Consider the following 18,155-nt stretch of genomic DNA (forward strand, 5'->3'; position numbering starts at 1 on the left):
GTGTAGAAATGTGACCAGGCAGATTAATCTTGACACTAATACTAAGCTACACAATTTTATTCTTTTATTTTTTAAATTAAAAAAATATATAGACAGGGGTCTCACTCTGTTGACCATTCTGGTTTTAAACTCCTGGCTTCAAGTGATCCTCCCATCTCAGCCTCCCAAAGTGTTGGGATTACAGGCATGAGCCATTGCACCTGGCCACAATTATTTATATTTATATTTATTTTATTTTATTTTTGAGAGGGGGTCTTGCTCTGTTGCCAAGCTGGAGTGCAGTTGCTCAGTCTCAGCTCACTGCAACCTACACCTCCTAGGTTCAAGCGATTCTCCTGCCTCAGCCTCCTGGGTAGCTGGGACTACAGTTGCGCACCACCAAGCCCAGCTAATTTTTGTATTTTTAGTAGAGATGGGGTTTTACCATGTTGGCCAGGATGGTCTCAATCTGTTGACCTCGTGATCTGCCTGTATCCGCCTCCCGAAGTGCTGGGATTACAGGCATGAACCACTGTACCTGGTCGTATTAGCTATTTAAAAACTCCGAGACAGCTAACATTTAAATAAATCCCTGCTGTCTGGGAATGATGTTTGAATGAATATTGTGAATACATTTGCTAATTTATACCATATTAAGATTCTAAATGATACAGCTATTTAATATATCTTGATAATTGGTATTTGAAAATAAGTCTATTTTTCTGGGTAGTCTTTTGGAGAAAGTGCACTGAATATAGTTTCCAGTCATATGCTACTTTCCTAACTTGTACTTATCTAAACATCTTCTCATCAGGAGAGTTCAATAGTACTCGAACCAAAAGTCTAGTGAGTCTAACTTCTCCAGTCCCCAATTTTGGTTTGCATGTCCACTTAACAACCATCATTTCTCTGCAAATTTTCCACTTAGTCTATCAAACATCAGTGCTCTGAAAGTTCTCTAAAAGATGCAGTTTTTTGGAGTCTCTGAATGATGACAGCATTCTGTAAATCTGCTTCTTCCAGTGTGAGTGTCTCATCTAGCAACCTGAGGACAGGAAGAGCTGTTGCCAGGGAAAACGGAGGACTTCTTTGAGATCCTTGGTATTTTTCAATGAAGTCTTTGATATGGCTTACTCTGTAAAACAGCAAAAACTATTAATATAATTTTATGAAAATTTGAATTACATAATTTATAGTAATAACAACTGATAAAAGTATCTGGATATGTTATTATTAGAGATAGTGTCTTGCTTTGTCACCCAGGATGCAGTGCAGTGGTGCCATCATAACTCCTGGGCTCAACTGATCCTCCTGCCTCAGCCTCCCAAAGTGCTGAGATCACAGGCATGAGCCACAACACCCAGATTGTGGATATGCTAATATACAGAATAATTGAATTTATGATATAACTGATTATTTGGGCTATCTTTTAAAGTTTGACTCCCAGAAATTTGATGACAATAAGGAATTACCACTGTTAATTATCTTAGGTAAGACAAAAGAATTATGGCTATGTTTTAGAGAGGCTGTCACAATTGTATCATGATCGTCATGTAGCCATGGATTATAGAATGCATCCTCATTTCACAGATGCTAAAATGTGAAAAAACGTGCAACTTAGAATTAATGAAATATGCCTATCACTTAAGAAAGAATTCTCTCATTCAATCAATTCACTAAAATTCACTAAGTGCCACTTTATTAAACCTGTAAGGGCTACCAAAAAAGTCTAAGACCCAGTCCTGTGTATTCACTTGGGTACCAAAAATTGGATAACTAAAGGTTAAAGCTTATGTCAAAGAACATAAATATAAAAAGCAAGAAAACAAAGGTTAAAAGAACTGGGGAAAGATTTCTGGAGGTGGAAGGATTGGAGCGTGGACTTAAAAGACAGGTCCAGCTGCTCGGGAGGCTGAGGTGGGAGACGAAGGTTGTTCCCGGGAGACGAAGGTTGCAGTGAGCTGAGATCATGTCACTGTATCCTAACCTGGATGAAAGGGTGAGACCCTGTCTCAAAAAAAAAGATTCTTTTTTTTTTTTTTTTTTTTTTTTTTTGAGATGGAGTCTAGCTCTGTTGCCTGGGCTGGAATGCAGTGGCATGATCTTGGCTCAATGCAACCTCCACCTCCCTGCCTCAGCCTTTCTAGTAGCTGGCATTATAGGCGCCTGCCACCACGTCCGGCTAGTTTTTGTATTTCTTAGTAGAGATGGGGTTTTGCCATGTTGGCCAGGCTTGTGTGAACTCCTGACCTCAGGTGATCCACCCACCTAAGCCTCCCAAAGTGCTGGGATTACAGGTGTGAGCCACCGTGCCCAGCCAATATTCTTACCCATTATTCTTCTCTGCTTTTATATTTTTCAAATGTGTCTTCTCAAATATTATATGACTTATTTATTTTCTGTCTCTCCTGACTGGAAATTACACAAAACAAGTATTTTTTGTTTCTGTTCATAGATACATCCTTGGTGCCTAGAAAAGTACCTATCAGAGATACAATAAATATTGGATGAATGAAAAATAAATTAAAAAGGTGATATATTGATGATGACAACAAAAAACTAGAAAGTGGAAATGACAGAAATAAAAAACAATGTTGAGAGATATTCTATATTTACGTATTAAGTTAGAAAATATTAAAATAGGCCAGGTGTGGTGGCTCACGCCTGTAATCCCAGCACTTTGGGAGGCTGAGGTGGGTGGATCACCTGAGGTCAGGAGTTCAAGACTAGTCTGGCCAACATAGTGAAACCCTGTCTTTACTAAAAATACAAAAATTATCTGGGTATGGTGGTGGGCACCTGTAATCCCAGCTACCTGGGAGGCTGAGGCAGGAGAATCACTTGAACCCAGGAGGTGAGGTTGCAGTGAGCCAAAATCATGCCACTGTACTCCAGCCTGGGTGACAAGAGCAAGACTCCATCTTAAAAAAAAAAAAAAAAAAAAGAAAATATTAAAATAAATCAAGTTCTGGCAAAACTAATAAAATCAAAACAAATGCAATATATAAAGGCTTTAGAGGCCAGGTATGGTGGCTCACGCCTGTAATCCCAGCACTTTGGGAGGCCAAGGCAGGCAAATCACGAGGTCAAGAGATTGAGACCATCCTGGCCAACATGGTGAAATTCTGTCTCTACTAAAAATACAAAAATTAGCTGGGTGTGGTGGTGAGTGCCTGTAGTCCCAGGTACTCAGGAGGCTGAGGCAGGAGAATCGCTTGAACCTGGGAGGCAGAGGTTGCAGTGAGCCGAGACTGCGCCACTGCACTCCAACCTGGGCGACAGAGCGAGACTCTGTCTCAAAAAAAATAAATAAATAAAAATAAATAAAGGCTTTAGACATTCTTAAATCCAGAGATATAAGAAATCAGATGTGCTTACGTAAATTGCTATTTTTTCACAGCCTTAACATCTAATTTACCAAAACAAGAAAATAAATCCAATGAAAGTATAAAGATATTTTCAGAAATAGAATTGACTAAGCAAAAAGTTAGTCTTTAAAGAGACTAATAAAAATGAACAAATCTGACAAGATTTATCAAGAAAAATAGGCTGGCTCACACTTGTAATCCCAGGACTTTGGGAGGCCAAAGCAGGAGGATCACTTGAGCCCAGGAATTCCAGATCAATCTAGGCAATATGGCAAGACCCCATCTCTAAATAAAAAAGAAAATAGCACTGGGCACACTGGCACATGCGTATAGTCCCAGCTACCTGGGAAGCTGAGGTGGGAGGATTCCTTGAACCCAGGATTTCTGGGGCTGTAGTGTGCTATGGCAATGAGGTGCCTGCACTAACTTTGGAATCAATATGGTGACCTCCAGGTGAAAGAGGTTCCCTAAGGAGGGGTGAACCAGCCCAGGTCAGAAATGGAGCAAGTAAAAACTCCTGTGCTGATCCCTAGTGGGATCGCACCTGTGAATATCCCCTCCAATCCAGCAGCCTGGACAACATAGCGAGACCCCATCTCTTATTAAAAAAAAAAAAAAAAAAAGTCTGGGCACAGTGGCTCATGCCTGTAATCCCAGCACTTTGGGAGGCTGAGGCGGGTAGATCATGAGGTCAGGAGTTCGAGACCAGCCTGGCCAACATAGTGAAACCCCGTCTCTACTAAAAATACAAAAATTAGCCGGGCATGGTGGCAGGCGTCTGTAGTTCCAGCTACTTGGGAGGCTGAGGCAGGAGAATCTCTTGAAACTGGAAGGTGGAGGTTGCAGTGAGCCAAAATCGTGCCACTGCACTCCAGCCTGGGCAACAAGAGCGAAACTCTATCTCAAAAAAAAAAAAGAAAAAAGAAAAGAAAACAGAAAAAGAGAAGGCATAATTGAACAACAATAGGAATGCAAATGCAGCATAACTAAAGATTCAGCAGAGTGTAAAAAGACATTAAGAGGGCCGGGCATGATGACTCATGCCTGTACTCCCAGCATTTTAGGAGGCTGAGGCAGACAGATCACCTGAGTTCAGGAGTTCAGGACCAGCCTGGCCAATATGGTGAACCTGTTTCTACTAAAAATACAAAAAAGTAGCCGAGCATGGTGGCACGTGCCTGTAGTCCCAGCTACTCGGGAGGCTGAGGCAGGAGAATCTCTTGAACCCAGGAGGCAGAGGTTGCAGTGAGCCGAGATCATGCCACTGCACTCCAGCCTCGGCAACAGAGCGAGACTCCAACTCAAAAAAAAAAAAAAAAAAAAAAAAAAAAAATTAGCCAGGCGTGGTGATGCACACCTGTAATCCCAGCTACTTGGAAGGCTGAGGCAGGAGAATTGCTTGAACCTGGGAGGTGGTGCAGGTTGCAGTGAGCCGAGATTGCACCACTGCACTCCAACTTGGGTGACAGAACGAGACTCCATCTCAAAAAAACAAATAAATAAAAAAATAAAAAGACAATAAGATGATTTTGTTTTGATCATTGATGAAATAGCTTTTATTGAAATAGTGCTCCTAAAAATATTGCTATAAAAGCTGGACAATATAAAGACGGTCTCTGACTTAAAATGCTTTCACGTAACTATTTTTCAACTTTACAATGGGTTCATCAGGGTATTAAATGCATTTTCTTTTTTTTTTTTTTTCTGAGACAGAGTCTCGCTCTGTCACCCAGGCTGGAGTGCAGTGGCGTGATCTTGGCTCACTGCAAGCTCCGCCTCTCTGGTTCATGCCATTCTCCTGCCTCAGCCTCCCGAGTAGCTGGGACTACAGAGATCCGCTACCGTGCCTGGCTAATTTTTTTTCTGTATTTTTAGTAGAGCCAGGGTTTCACCATGTTAACCAGGATGGTCTCGATCTCCTGAACTCGTGATCTGCCCGCCTCGGCCTCCCAAAGTGCTGGGTAAATGCATTTTCAACGTGGATGGGTTTATTGGGACATTACATCGTAATGTAAGTCAAGGAGCGTCTTATCATAAAAGAGCTGTGTGAAAGCACTGAAGACCAACCAATGTAAATGATCTGAGAGCCTTGTGAGAAGGAAATGCACAAGGTGAGCTCCACATTCATACTGGCTTTTTCACTGAGGGCACTTTCCAATTTGTAGCAGTGAATTAGGGACAACAAAAAAGCCATTTCACTACACCAAGCAGAGACAAGAAGCTGGGATTTATAAGCCAAAATGCTGGAACAGAGGGAACCACAAACAAATGTGCCCAGAAAATCATAACAAATTCTCAAGTTATTGGCTAACTCCTCAGCTATTAGTAGAATGAGAATTCAAAGAACCCAACAGAAAACAGCAACTGAGGAGAGATTCCAGCAGCTCCAAAATGCTGGGCACACAGACTATAGAGTTTAAGCTCTGCCAATGTGGTGGAGTCTTGGTAAACACCCAGGTTTTCACCAGTTCTAAGGGTCAGACCCTAAGGTTCAAGTCCATGCTCTAAAAGCAAAACAGATAACCAACTAGCTCCAGTAAAGTCTACAGTCAATCCAACTAACTCTTAATAAAATCAACATAATCCATTAGGAATCTGTCTGATAGAAGCATAGGTATCTTTGGAGGAAGATGATGTCATCTGAAACTTCTACAATTCCATAAACAAGGTCTAATGACCAGATGAATTATAAGGTATGCTAAAATCCAGAAGAAGCAACAGATAAAATAAAAAGATGAGGAATTTCACCAGACACCTGAAAAATAACAGACTCAAATGAAAAGTCTACAAGTGACAGTAGAATTGAAAGTAAGAATTCCAATGCATGTATTTAACAGACCAGACCAATACAACAGATTACTGAACTGGAAGACAGGTCAAATAGAAAATATGCAGACTGAATCAGAAGGAAAAAGAAGAAAAAAATTAGAAAAGAATATAAGATACACTGAAAACATCTAACATACATGTAAATAAAGCCACAAATGCCAAAGACAAAAGAGAATAAAATACAAGAAAATTTCCATCAATACTGGCCAAGAAACTCCCTAAACGGACAAAAAACCTTAACTATGGATCCAAGAAACTCAGCAAATTCTAAGCAATATAATACAAAGATAACTAACACCTAGGCACATCATATTCAAACTATTAAAATCTAAGAACAAAGAGAAAAATTTTAAACTGAGAGGAAAAAAGACTTAGTATCTTTCAAAAAAGTAAGAAAAAGGCTGACAGCTGATTTTTCAGTAGGAGAATGGAAGCTAGAAGACAACATATGGGCATTAAGAGCTGATGTGCTAGAAAAACCTGACAGTTCTAGCCTAGTGAAAATGGTCTTTAAAAATGAAGATGTGTTCAAATCAAAGCTAAGAGAATTCATCATTAGTAGATAAGCAATTAAAGAGGTACTAAAGGCAGGGCTCGGTGACTCACGCCTGTAATCCCAGCACTTTGGGAGGCCGAGGTGGGCGGACCACAAGGTCAGGAGTTGGAGACCAGCCTGGCCAACATGGTGAAACCCTGTCTCTACCAAAAAAATACAAAAGTTAGCTGGGTGTGGTATGCATGCCTGTAATGCCAGCTACTTGGGAAGTTGAGGCAGGAGAACTGCTTGAACCAGGGAGGCAGAGGTCGCAGTGAGCTAAGATCACGTCGCTGCACTCCAACCCAGGTGACAGAGCAAGACTCTGTCTTGAAAAAAAAAAAAAAATTAAAAAATTAAAAAAATTTAAGAGATACTAAGGATAATTGTTCAGGCTAAAACACATCAAACTGGGTAAAAAACAGAAAAAATAAAATGATATATAAGTGAATATTGTTTACAAGTAATAACATTTTGAGGGTTGTTAAAATGTTCATAGAAGTAACATATTTGTAGACAAAAATAGCAAAAAGGAAGAGAGTAACAGAGTAAAATTGTTGGCCAGGTGCAGTGGCTCAAGCTTATAATCCCAGCAGGTGAGACCCTGTCTCTCTACCAAAATATATTATATATTTAAAAAAGAAAAAAAAAAAGAAAAGAAAAAGCCTGATTAATCATTACTAAATAAATGCTGTTGGCCAAAATTTTTTTTTTTTTTTTTTGAGAAGGAGTCTCGCTGTTTCACCCAGGCTGGAGTGCAGTGGCATGATCTGGGCTCACTGCTGCAGGCTCCGCCCCCCGGGGTTCACGCCATTCTCCTGCCTCAGCCTCCCGCGTAGCTGGGACTACAGGCGCCCGCCACCTCGCTCGGCTAATTTTTTGTATTTTTAGTAGAGACAGGGTTTCACTGTGTTAGCCAGGATGGTCTCGATCTCCTGACCTCGTGATCCACCTGCCTCGGCCTCCCAAAGTGCTGGGATTACAGGCGTGAGCCACCGCACCCGGCCCCAAAATTTTTAAATGCTTCAGTCATTTAGGGGGAAAAAAAGCTACGTGTTTAATTGTTATTCATCTAGATAAACAAGTCAAGATTAAAATGTTATTTCCCTGAAGATAAACAAATAAGCTTGGGCCAGAATAACAAATCCCCATTCCCATTTCTACATCTTTAGTTTGTGCTCCTCTTCATTTGGAAGGAATTTAGTCACAAAAGAACATTCCAGGACATAATTTCAAACTTGTGCTTCTTCTATTATTATGATAATCAGTTGTGTGATTCCAGCTGTCTAGAATGGTTTTGACAGAAATAAAAGTGAAATGCCTTCAAGAGAGCCAAACACATAGAAAGCACCAGGTAGATGGTAGCTAAAGAAATCCACAAAACAGAAACCTCCTTGCAGAGTAAAGCAGGAGGAAAAAACCCCACAAAACCAGAAACAAATAATACTGTTAGCCTAGATTTAAAAACAAAACTCAACTATTTACAAGAGATAGTTTTAAATACACACACAGATAAACATATAGAGATACGCTGAAATTAAAAGTAAGGAGAAAAATATACCAGGCAAATACTAATTAGAAGGAAGCTGTTATGACCATATTAATATCAGGCAGAGTAGATTTAACCAAAAAGCATTACCAAGGATTAAGAGAGACATGTGACAGTGCTAAAAAGGTTGACAGGGTTCAAGATATGCTACCCTAAAATATGGCACCTTGGCATTTGAGGAAACAGCAGTAACAGGTAGATCAGTCTCATTTTCCCCTTGCCCTTCTCCCCTCAAAGCAGACCAAAAAAGAAATTATCTGTCCTTCCTCTAAAGTAGGTCATAAAACCTTCATTCCCGAGGTATTGTCCGTATACCCAGAGGAAAGGAACAACCTCATCCTTGAAGATGCAGAGATGCCACGAAGAATCTGAAGGAACAGGCTAAGCTAAGTTCCCCTTAATTTATTACGATTAGATCATACCCCTTTTGCCCTCCAATCATACTTCTCCCACAAACTATCCACTTCCTCATCAAACTTAGGCCAGGAGTTCAAGACCAGCCTAGCCAACATGGCGAAACCCTGTCTCTACTAAAAATACCAAAATTAGGCTGGGCGTGGTGGCTCATGCCTGTAATCCCAGCACTTTGGGAGGCCGAGGTGGGAGGATCATGAGGTCAGGAGATCAAGACCAGCCTGACCAACATGGTGAAACCCCATCTCTACTAAAAATACAAAAATTAGCTGGGCATGGTGGCACACACCTGTAGTCCCAGCTACTTGGGAGGCTGAGGCAGGAGAATCGCTTCAACCGGGTGGGGGCGGAGGTTGCAGTGAGCTGAGATCGCGCCACTGCACTCCAGCCTGGCGACAGAGCAAGACTCTGTCTCAAAAAAACAAAACAAAACAAAAAACCCCCAAAATTAGCCAGGCGTGGTGGCAGGTGCCTATAATCCCAGCTACTTAGGAGGCTGAGGCATGAGAATCGCTTGAACCCAGGAGGCAGAGGTTTCAATGAGCCAAGATCATGCCACTGCACTCCAGCCTAGGCAACAGAGTGAGACTGTCTCAAAAAAACAAAAAACAAAACAAACAAACAAAAAACAAAAAAGGCCGGGCACTGTGGCTCACGCCTGTAATTCCAGCACTTTGGGAGGCCAAGGTGAGCGGACCACCTGAGGTCAGCAGTTCGAGACCAGACTGGCCAACATGGCAAACCCTTTCTCTACTAAAAATACAAAAAAAAATTAGCCAGGTGTGGTGCTAGGTGCCTGTGATCCCAGTTACTCAGGAGTCTGGGGCAGGGAGAACTGCTTGAACCTGGGAGGCAGAAGTTGCAGTGAGCCGAGATCGCACCACTGCACTCCAGCCTAGGCAACATAGAGAGACTCCGTCTCAAAAACAAAACAAAACGAAAAAGAAAGAAAAAAATATATATATGTGTGTATGTGTGTGTGTGTATGTGTGTGTATGTGTGTGTGTGTGTGTGTGTGTATAAAATGAAATATAAAATCACATGCATTTCTTTTGTTAATCTGTCTTTTGTTAAAGGGGTCTCAGCCATGAATCTAGGCAATGGGTGAAGAAAATCTTTTCTCCCCAACAAAGTCAATTAATCAGAAAAACACAATTTCATCTCTGCTGGACTTAATTATATAACTTTAAAATATATAAAGCAAACATTGACAGAAGTAAATAGGAAATAGATAAATCCATAATCATAGTTGGAGATTTTAGCACAACTCTCCTGGTAACTAATAAAATAAGCAGAAAAAACGGAAGAAAAATGCAATTTTTTAATGATTCAGTCCAAAAGCCACCAAGCCATTAGTAGGACAGAACATGGGAGGCATCTATTTCAGAAATGCTGGGAGTTATGGTGGCCCATATAAGAGCTGTCTAGTGTAGGATGTCAGAGGCCAAGTGGGGTGAGGAAAATATCCAAGCTGGTGGATAGGGGAAGAAGAGTCATGGCTTAGTAGCTTTTAAGGGCAGTTTTACTTTTTTAAACCTGACATGAATGGAATCATAGTGTATGTGTTCTATAGCTTTATCTCTATGTTATGTTTTTGGGACTCATCCATGTTGATGTGTGCAGCCATAGCAAATACTTTTTTTTTTTTTGAGATGGAGTCTCGCTCTATCACCCAGGCTGGAGTGCAGTGGTGCGATTTCAGCTCACTGCAACCTCCACCTCCTGGGTTCAAGCCATTTTCCTGCTTCAGCCTCCCAAGTAGCTGGGATTACAAGAGTGGGCCACCACACTCAGCTAATTTTTGTATTTTTTGTAGAGATGGGGTTTCACCATGTTGGCCAGGTTGGTCTTGAACTTCTGACCTCAAATGATCCGCCCCCTTCGGCCTCCCAAAGTGCTGGGATTTCAGGCCTGAGCCACCACACCCAGCTGCAAATATTTTTTGATTACTGTCTTCCATTATATGAAAATAACTATTCAATCTACCTTTATTGGTAACAGTCCAAGTTTACATGGCTGTATCAGTCAGCTATTGCCCAGTAAAAATCACAACAGAGCAGGTTGTCCCAAGCAGAGTAAAAAAGCCTTCATATGGAAGAGCAGTTGACTGCAGTGTGTCAGAACCAGACAGTGGTGAGGAGAGCATCTGAGAGGCAGCCCAGAATGTCAGTCTACCAAGGGGAGGAGGTCACTGGCATGGATTCCTGAAGTCAAGCAGTGTATGAGGGCATTCCATTGAAGGGGTGCCCTGGGATGATGATGTGTCAGAAAGCCTAGTAGGAAGAGGAGAGAATCCATATTGGAATTCAACAAGGAGAGTCAAAGCCCAAGCAGGGTGAGGAAGGCTTACATGTGGGGTAGGAGGCAGCAGTGGAAAAAGGACATTGGTCACATACAGGAAAACTGATTAAATAAATGTGTTAACTATAACCGGACCCAGATCTTGCACTGTAGAAGTCAGTTACAAATACGGAAAGGAGAAAATTAGAACAAACCTTATATATATATTTTTTTTCAGACAAGGTCTGGTTCTGTTGCCCAGGCTGGAGTGCAGTGGTGCAATCACAGCTTACTGCAGCCTTGACCTCCCCAGGGCACAGGTGATCCTCCTACTTCAGCCTCCCGAGTATCTGAGACCACAGGTGAGTACCACCACATCTGGCCACTTTTTGTGTTTTTAGTAGAGATAGAGTTTCACCATGTTGCCCAGACTGGTTTTGAACTGCTAGGCTCAAGTGATCTGTCTGCCTTGGCCTCCCAAAGTGCTGGGATTACAGTTATGAGCCACCACACCTGGCCCTACCAGACTGAAATTGGATGTATCTACGTGGACTCATGGTTTTTGATATATAAAAATATAGAAATAAGGCCGGGTGTGGTGGCTTATGCCTGTAATCCTAGCACTTTGGGAGGCTGAGGCAGGTGGATCGCTTGAGTCCAGGAGTTTGAGACCAGCCTGGGCAACAGGGTGAAACCCCCTCTCTATTAAAAGTATAAAAACTGAGGAGTATCACCTGAGTCTGGGGAGGTGGAGGCTGCAGTGATCTGTAATTATGCCACTACACCCCAACCTGGAAGACAGAGTGAGACCCTGTCTCAAAAAAAAAAAAAAAAAAGGAATAAATACAGATATAAACTTAAGTGCATATATATACATACACACACACATGTATGTGTATGTATAGGTTTTTTGTGTGTGTCTTCGTTGATTTTGGTATCAGGGTAATGCTGGCCTCATAGAATGAGTCTGGAAGTATCCCCTCTTCAATTTTTGAAACAGTTTTCTTTTTGGTGTGTGTGTGTGCATGTGCACACAAACAATTCTTTCCACACAGAGGGCCTGGAAGCAGTGGTATCCTGATAAGCAATAAGCATATCTAGTACCCAGATCCTGGATTGTCAATACCACTGTCCACTAAAAAGAAGTAGGGATTCCTGGAAAAGCATAGAATGAACTTGAAAAAAAATTTTGTGGCCGGGCGCGGTGGCTCACGCTTGTAATCCCAGCACTTTGGGAGGCCGAGGCGGGCGGATCACGAGGTCAGGAGATCGAGACCACGGTGAAACCCCGTCTCTACCAAAAATACAAAAATTAGCCGGGCGTGGTGGCGGGCGCCTGTAGTCCCAGCTACTCGGAGAGGCTGAGGCAGGAGAATGGCGTGAACCCGGGAGGCGGAGCTTGCAGTGAGCCGAGATTGCGCCACTGCACTCCAGCCTGGGTGACAGAGCAAGACTCCGTCTCAAAAAAAAAAAAAAAAAAAATTTGTGCCGAAAACAAGGAAATGTTCAAGAATTATGGGAGCATTTCAAAATAACACAGGAACCAGTTTAAAGGAGGTCTCACAAACTGTACCTGAGACAATGTGCATATCACAATAAATGATGGTAAGAGTTCATAAACTATTGAATAAAATAGCAAACTGTGAGTAGGTATAGATATAAATCAATCAATCAATCAATCTGAGGTCTTGTGAGGAACATAAGTATCCTATTTCAAAGTCCTTCCCACAAAATACAGATTAATTACAAAGGGAAAATGAGTAACTTTACAGTAAAGGACTCTGGTAGACACCACTTTAATCGAGTGTCAAATTTAACACCATCATAATGGGACAAATGTAAATGATGCCACCTGTTGGAATACAATGAGAGGTACAAAGCATTAGTTCTGTCACACCCCTGTCAAAATTAGTGACCTAAATATAATCATGAGGAAGCATCAAACAAAATAAATTGGCTTGTAATATTTTAAAAAGTCAAGGTTATAAAAATCAAAGGAAGACAAGGAACTATTTCAAACTGAGATATGACAACTAAGTGCAATTGTAATTCTGAATGGCCTTTTGCTATAAAGGAAGGTATTAGATAAAATGGAAAACCTTATATTAGGGTCTATTAGTCGATACAAGCATATTAAGGTTAAGTTTCCTGATTTAAATGGCTGTATTGTGGTTATGTGGGAGAAGTTCCTTGTTTATAGATAATCTATACCTAAGTATTTCAAGTGATGGGTCATCAGACTGGCACTAACTCTTGAATGCTTAGGGGGAAAAGTTTTTTCTTTTTTTTTTTTTTTTGAGATGGAGCCTCACTCTGTCACCCTGGCTGGAGTGCAGTGGCACGATCTCGGCCCACTACAACCTCTGCCTCCCAGGTTCAAGCGATTCTCCTGCCTCAGCCTCCTGAGTAGCTAAGATTACAGACATGCGCCACCACGGCCGGCTAATTTTTGTATTTTTAGTAGAGACAGGGTTTTACCATTTTGGTCAGGCTGGTCTCAAACTCCTGACCTTGTGATCTGCCTGCCTCGGCCTCCTAAAATGCTGGGATTACAGGCGTGAGCCACTGCACCTGGCCAAGAAAAGTTCTTTATATTGTTCTTGAACATTTTCTGTAAGTTTTTTTGTTTTTTTTTTTTTTGAGATGGAGTCTCGTTCTGTCCCCCAGGCTGGAGTGCAGTGGCGCGATCTCGGCTCAACGCAAGCTCCACCTCCCAGGTTCACGCCATTCTCCTGCCTCAGCCTCCAGAGTAGCTGGGACTACAGGCGCCTGCCACCACGCCTGGCTAATTTTTTGTATTTTTAGTAGAGATGGGGTTTCACCATGCTTGCCAGGATGGTCTCGATCTCCTGACCTCGTAATCTGCCCACCTCGGCCTCCCAAAGTACTGGGATTATAGGCGTGAGCCACCGTGCCAGGTTCCTTTTCTGTAAGTTTCTGCCGGTTTGAAATTCGGAGTAATTATTTAGAAATACGAAAAACAATTTAGTCTATTTTAGGAATACGTATATACTAGGTAAAGCTATAAATAAAAGCAGCAAATTATCAACACAAATTTAGGACAGTGGTTATTTATCTCTTCCACAGAAGAAAAGAGACATGATCACAGAAAGACACATAAGGTATACTAATAAGAATCTATGTTTTGAGGTAGGAGGTACATATGTATTTTATTCTTATTCTTTTAACTCTCTCCCTATATTTGTTATTTATCTGTACCACATTTCCTGAAAAAAAATTTTATTTATTTATTTTATTTTATTTTTATTTTTTTTGAGACGGAGTCTTGCTGTCAACCAGGCTGGAGTGCAGTGGCGCGACCTCGGCTCACTGCAGGCTCCGCCCCCCGGGGTTCACGCCATTCTCCTGCCTCAGCCTCCCGAGTAGCTGGGACTACAGGCGCCCGCTACCTCGCCCGGCTAATTTTTTGTATTTTTTTTTTTTTTAGTAGAGACGGAGTTTCACTGTGTTAGCCAGGATGGTCTCCATCTCCTGACCACATGATCTGCCCGCCTCGGCCTCCCAAAGTGATGGGATTACAGGTGTGAGCCACTACGCTCGGAAAAAAATTTTTTAAAAAGGAAAAATTACATATGCTATATATGGCATGTTTCTATTTTTTTTTTTTTTTTTTTTTTGAGACGGAGTCTCGCTCTTTCACCCAGGCTGGAGTGCAGTGGCGCGATCTCGGCTCACTGCAGGCTCCGCCCCCCGGGGTTCACGCCATTCTCCTGCCTCAGCCTCCCTTGCAGCTGGGACTACAGGCGCCTGCCACCTCGCCCGGCCAATTTTTTGTATTTTTAGTAGAGACGGGGTTTCACCGTGTTAGCCAGGATGGTCTCGATCTCCTGACCTCGTGATCCGCCCGCCTCGGCCTCCCAAAGTGCTGGGATTACAGGCGTGAGCCACCGCGCCCGGCCTTGCATGTTTCTATTTTTAATTCAAACAAAACAAACTTTTTTTTTTTTTCCCCCTTTTGAGACAGGGTCTTGCTCTGTCACCCAGGCTGGAGTACAGTGGTGAGATCATGGCTCATTGCAGCCTCAACCTCCTGGGCTCAGGTGATTCTCCCACCTCAGCCTCCTTCCTGAATAGCCCCCAGCCTGCTAAATTGCTGGGACTACAAGCATGAGCCACGACACCCAGCCAAAAAAAAGCTTTTAAGAAGGCTGGGCACGGTGGCTCATGCTTGCAATCTCAGCACTTTGGGAGGCCGAGGTGGGTGGATCACCTGAGGTCAGGAGTTTGAGAGCAGCCTGGGCAACATGGCAAAACCCCATCTCTACTAAAAGTACAAAAATTAGCCAGGCATGGTGGCACGTGCCTGTAATCCCAGCTACTCAGGAGGCTGAGGCAGGAGAATTGCTTGAACCTGGGGGATGAAGGTTGCAGTGAGCCGAGATCGTGCCACTGCACTCCAGCCTGGGTGGCAGAAGACCCCGTCTCAAAAAAAAAAAAAAAAGCTTTTAGGAAGAGATAAAAGACTAGAAAAATGCATCAAACTGATAATATTGATTATCTCTGAGTGGTGGAATTCATATTAACTTCAATTTCTTTTAATGCTTTTCTGTATTTTCATTCTTTCACTATAATTGACAGAAGGATATGCATATAATGCTAATGACTAATTTAAAACATTAAAAATAATTCTTTTATAATTATGCATCTAAACAGAAAAATGAATCAAATGATGAGAATGAAAATCCTAAAACAGACTGAAAATACTTCATTATTATTACTATTATTATTATTATTTTATTTTATTTTATTTTTTATTTTTTTTTTTTTTTTTTTTCGGCAGAGTCTCGCTGTGTCACCCAGGTTGGAGTGCAGTGGCGCAATCTCGGCTCACTGCAAGCTCCGCCTCCCGGGTTCACGCCATTCTCCTGCCTCAGCCTCTCCGAGTAGCTGGGACTACAGGCGCCCGCCACTACGCCCGGCTAATTTTTTGTATTTTTAGTAGAGACGAGGTTTCACCGTGGTCTCGATCTCCTGACCTCGTGATCCGCCCGCCTCGGCTTCCCAAAGTGCTGGGATTACAAGCGTGAGCCACCGCGCCCGGCTATTATTATTTTTTTTGAGATGGAGTCTTGCTCAGTCGCCCAGGCTGGAGAGCAGTGGCGCGATCTAGGCTCACTGCAAGCTCCGCCTCCCGGGTTCATGCCATTCTCCTGCCTCAGCCTCCAGAGTAGCTGGGACTACAGGTGCCCGTCACCACGCCCGGCTAATTTTTTTTGTATTTTTAGTAGAGACGGGGTTTCACCATGTTAGGCAGGATGGTCTCGATCTCCTGACCTCGTGATCCACCCGCCTCGGCCTCCCAAAGTGCTGGGATTACAGACTTAAGTCACAGCGCCCGGCCAACTTCATTACTATTATTGTTATTATTATTATTATTTTTTGAGACAGGGTCTCACTGTCACCCAGGCTTGCAGTGTAATGGTGCAATTTGGCTCACTGCAGTCTCTACCTCCTGGGCTCAAGCAATTCTCCTCCCAAGTAGCTGGGATTACGGATGTGCGCCAACATGTTCAGCTAATTTAAAAAAATTTTTTTGTAGAGACGAGGTCTCACTATATGGCCCAGGCTGATCTTGAACTCCTGAGCTCAAGTGATCCTCCTGCCTTGGCCTCTCAAAGTGCTGGGATTACAGGCATGGGCCATTGCACCTGGCCTACCTCATTCAATGTTTAAAAATACCCATTATCAGCTGGGCACGGTGGCTCACGCCACTCTACTCCAGCCTGGGTGACAGAGTGAGACCTTGCCTCAAAAGAAAAAATTGTCTAGACATAATTATGTTTAGAGAACTATTTATTAAAATGCTTGGCCAAGCTGGGCGAGGTGGCTCACTCCTATAATCCTAGCACTTTGGGAGGCCAAAGCGGGCAGATCACTTGAGGTCAGAAGTTTGAGACCACCCTGGCCAAACTCCTGGTGAAACCCCGTCTCTACTAAAAATACAAAAATTAGCCGGGCTTGGTGGTGCAAACCTGTAATCCCAGCTACACTGGACGCTGAGGCAGGAGAATCGCTTGAAGCTGGGAGGCAGAGGTTGCAGTGAGCTGAGATCGTGCCACTACACTCCAGCCTGGGCAACAGAGCAAGACTCCGACTCAAAAAATAAATAAATAAATAAAATGCTTAGCAGGATGCGATGGCTCATGCCGGTAATCCCAGCACTTTGGCAGGCTAAGGCAGGAGGATGAATTCAGTCCAGGAGTTTGAGACCAGTCTGGGCAACACAGTGAGACCCCCTTTCTACGAAACAATTTTTTAAAATTAGCTGGCAATAAATAAAAATTAAAAAAAAAAACAAAACAGTTAGCTGGGCATGGTGGCATGTGGCTGTAGTTCTACAACTCAGGAGGCTGAGATGGGAGGATTGCTTGAATCCAGGGCTTCAAGACTGCAGTGAACTATGACTGTGCCACTGCACTCTAGCCTGGGCAACAAAGAAAGATTCTATCTCTAAAAAATAAACTGCTGACTGAACTGAAAAGACAAAATAAATTTAAACTTGGTGAAAAAAAATCAAATACTGAAATTGAAGACTCACCTATGAGAAATGTTAAATTTCTGGACAATCCTTTTCCCATTGGCCAACCAGATCTGTATATTAGTAATGGGTTCCAAGTTGTTCAGTGGGACAGCAGACAAATTATTTTTATTTTCAACTTCAATATTCTTTGCTTTAGAAACAATTTTTGGTGTGGCACTAAGGAAATCCAGACAACAAAGTTAGACGTTTTTTCCATTCAATAAAACTTTATCATTAAATAATTACTATAAAAATATTATAGCAAGTATAACTTTAAGGAAGATTTTTGTAAGTTATATCTGTTTCTTCAGTAATAACAGAAAGATATATTATTTATGTCCACAATATATGATGGTTCTAAGAATCTGATGAAATTATACAAGTAATTTGTAAGCTATATATATTATTACTGGTATTATTTGAGTAGTGCTTTACAGAATGGATAATTTTAAAGAAGGTTCATAGGTCTATGGACTTTACCTTTACCTACTGCCCAGGTTAAATTTCTAAAAGAAATTATAAGTTCTTTATTGAGCTTAGTCCTTAGGTTATGATGAAAAAGAAACTAAAGTACTTCCTGATCATTCTGAAGGATGCATCCAGATATATTTGTATGTGTGGATGAATATGTATGCACCTTACCAATCTTGATAATTTAAA

At 42.1% G+C, this 18,155-nt stretch overlaps 1 protein-coding gene across 5 annotated transcripts in view; it reads right to left on the reverse strand.

Annotated features, from left to right (window-relative positions):
• Nucleotides 1-41: 41 nt before the first annotated feature.
• The window catches only part of UBXN2A (UBX domain protein 2A), a 64,302-nt gene continuing 46,188 nt past the window's right edge, over nucleotides 42-18,155 (reverse strand). For all 5 annotated transcript variants that reach the window (XM_063623958.1, XM_055253348.2, XM_055253349.2 and 2 more), the window contains 2 exons: nucleotides 17,514-17,672; nucleotides 42-1,114 (listed from right to left, as the gene is read on the reverse strand). In XM_063623958.1, the coding sequence (XP_063480028.1) occupies nucleotides 919-1,114; nucleotides 17,514-17,672 (355 nt within the window). In that variant the 3' untranslated portion in view covers nucleotides 42-918. The remainder of the gene's footprint in view (nucleotides 1,115-17,513; nucleotides 17,673-18,155) is intronic.

The sequence above is a fragment of the Symphalangus syndactylus genome, chromosome 18 (genome assembly GCF_028878055.3).
Source record: "Symphalangus syndactylus isolate Jambi chromosome 18, NHGRI_mSymSyn1-v2.1_pri, whole genome shotgun sequence".
Lineage (NCBI taxonomy): Eukaryota > Metazoa > Chordata > Mammalia > Primates > Hylobatidae > Symphalangus > Symphalangus syndactylus.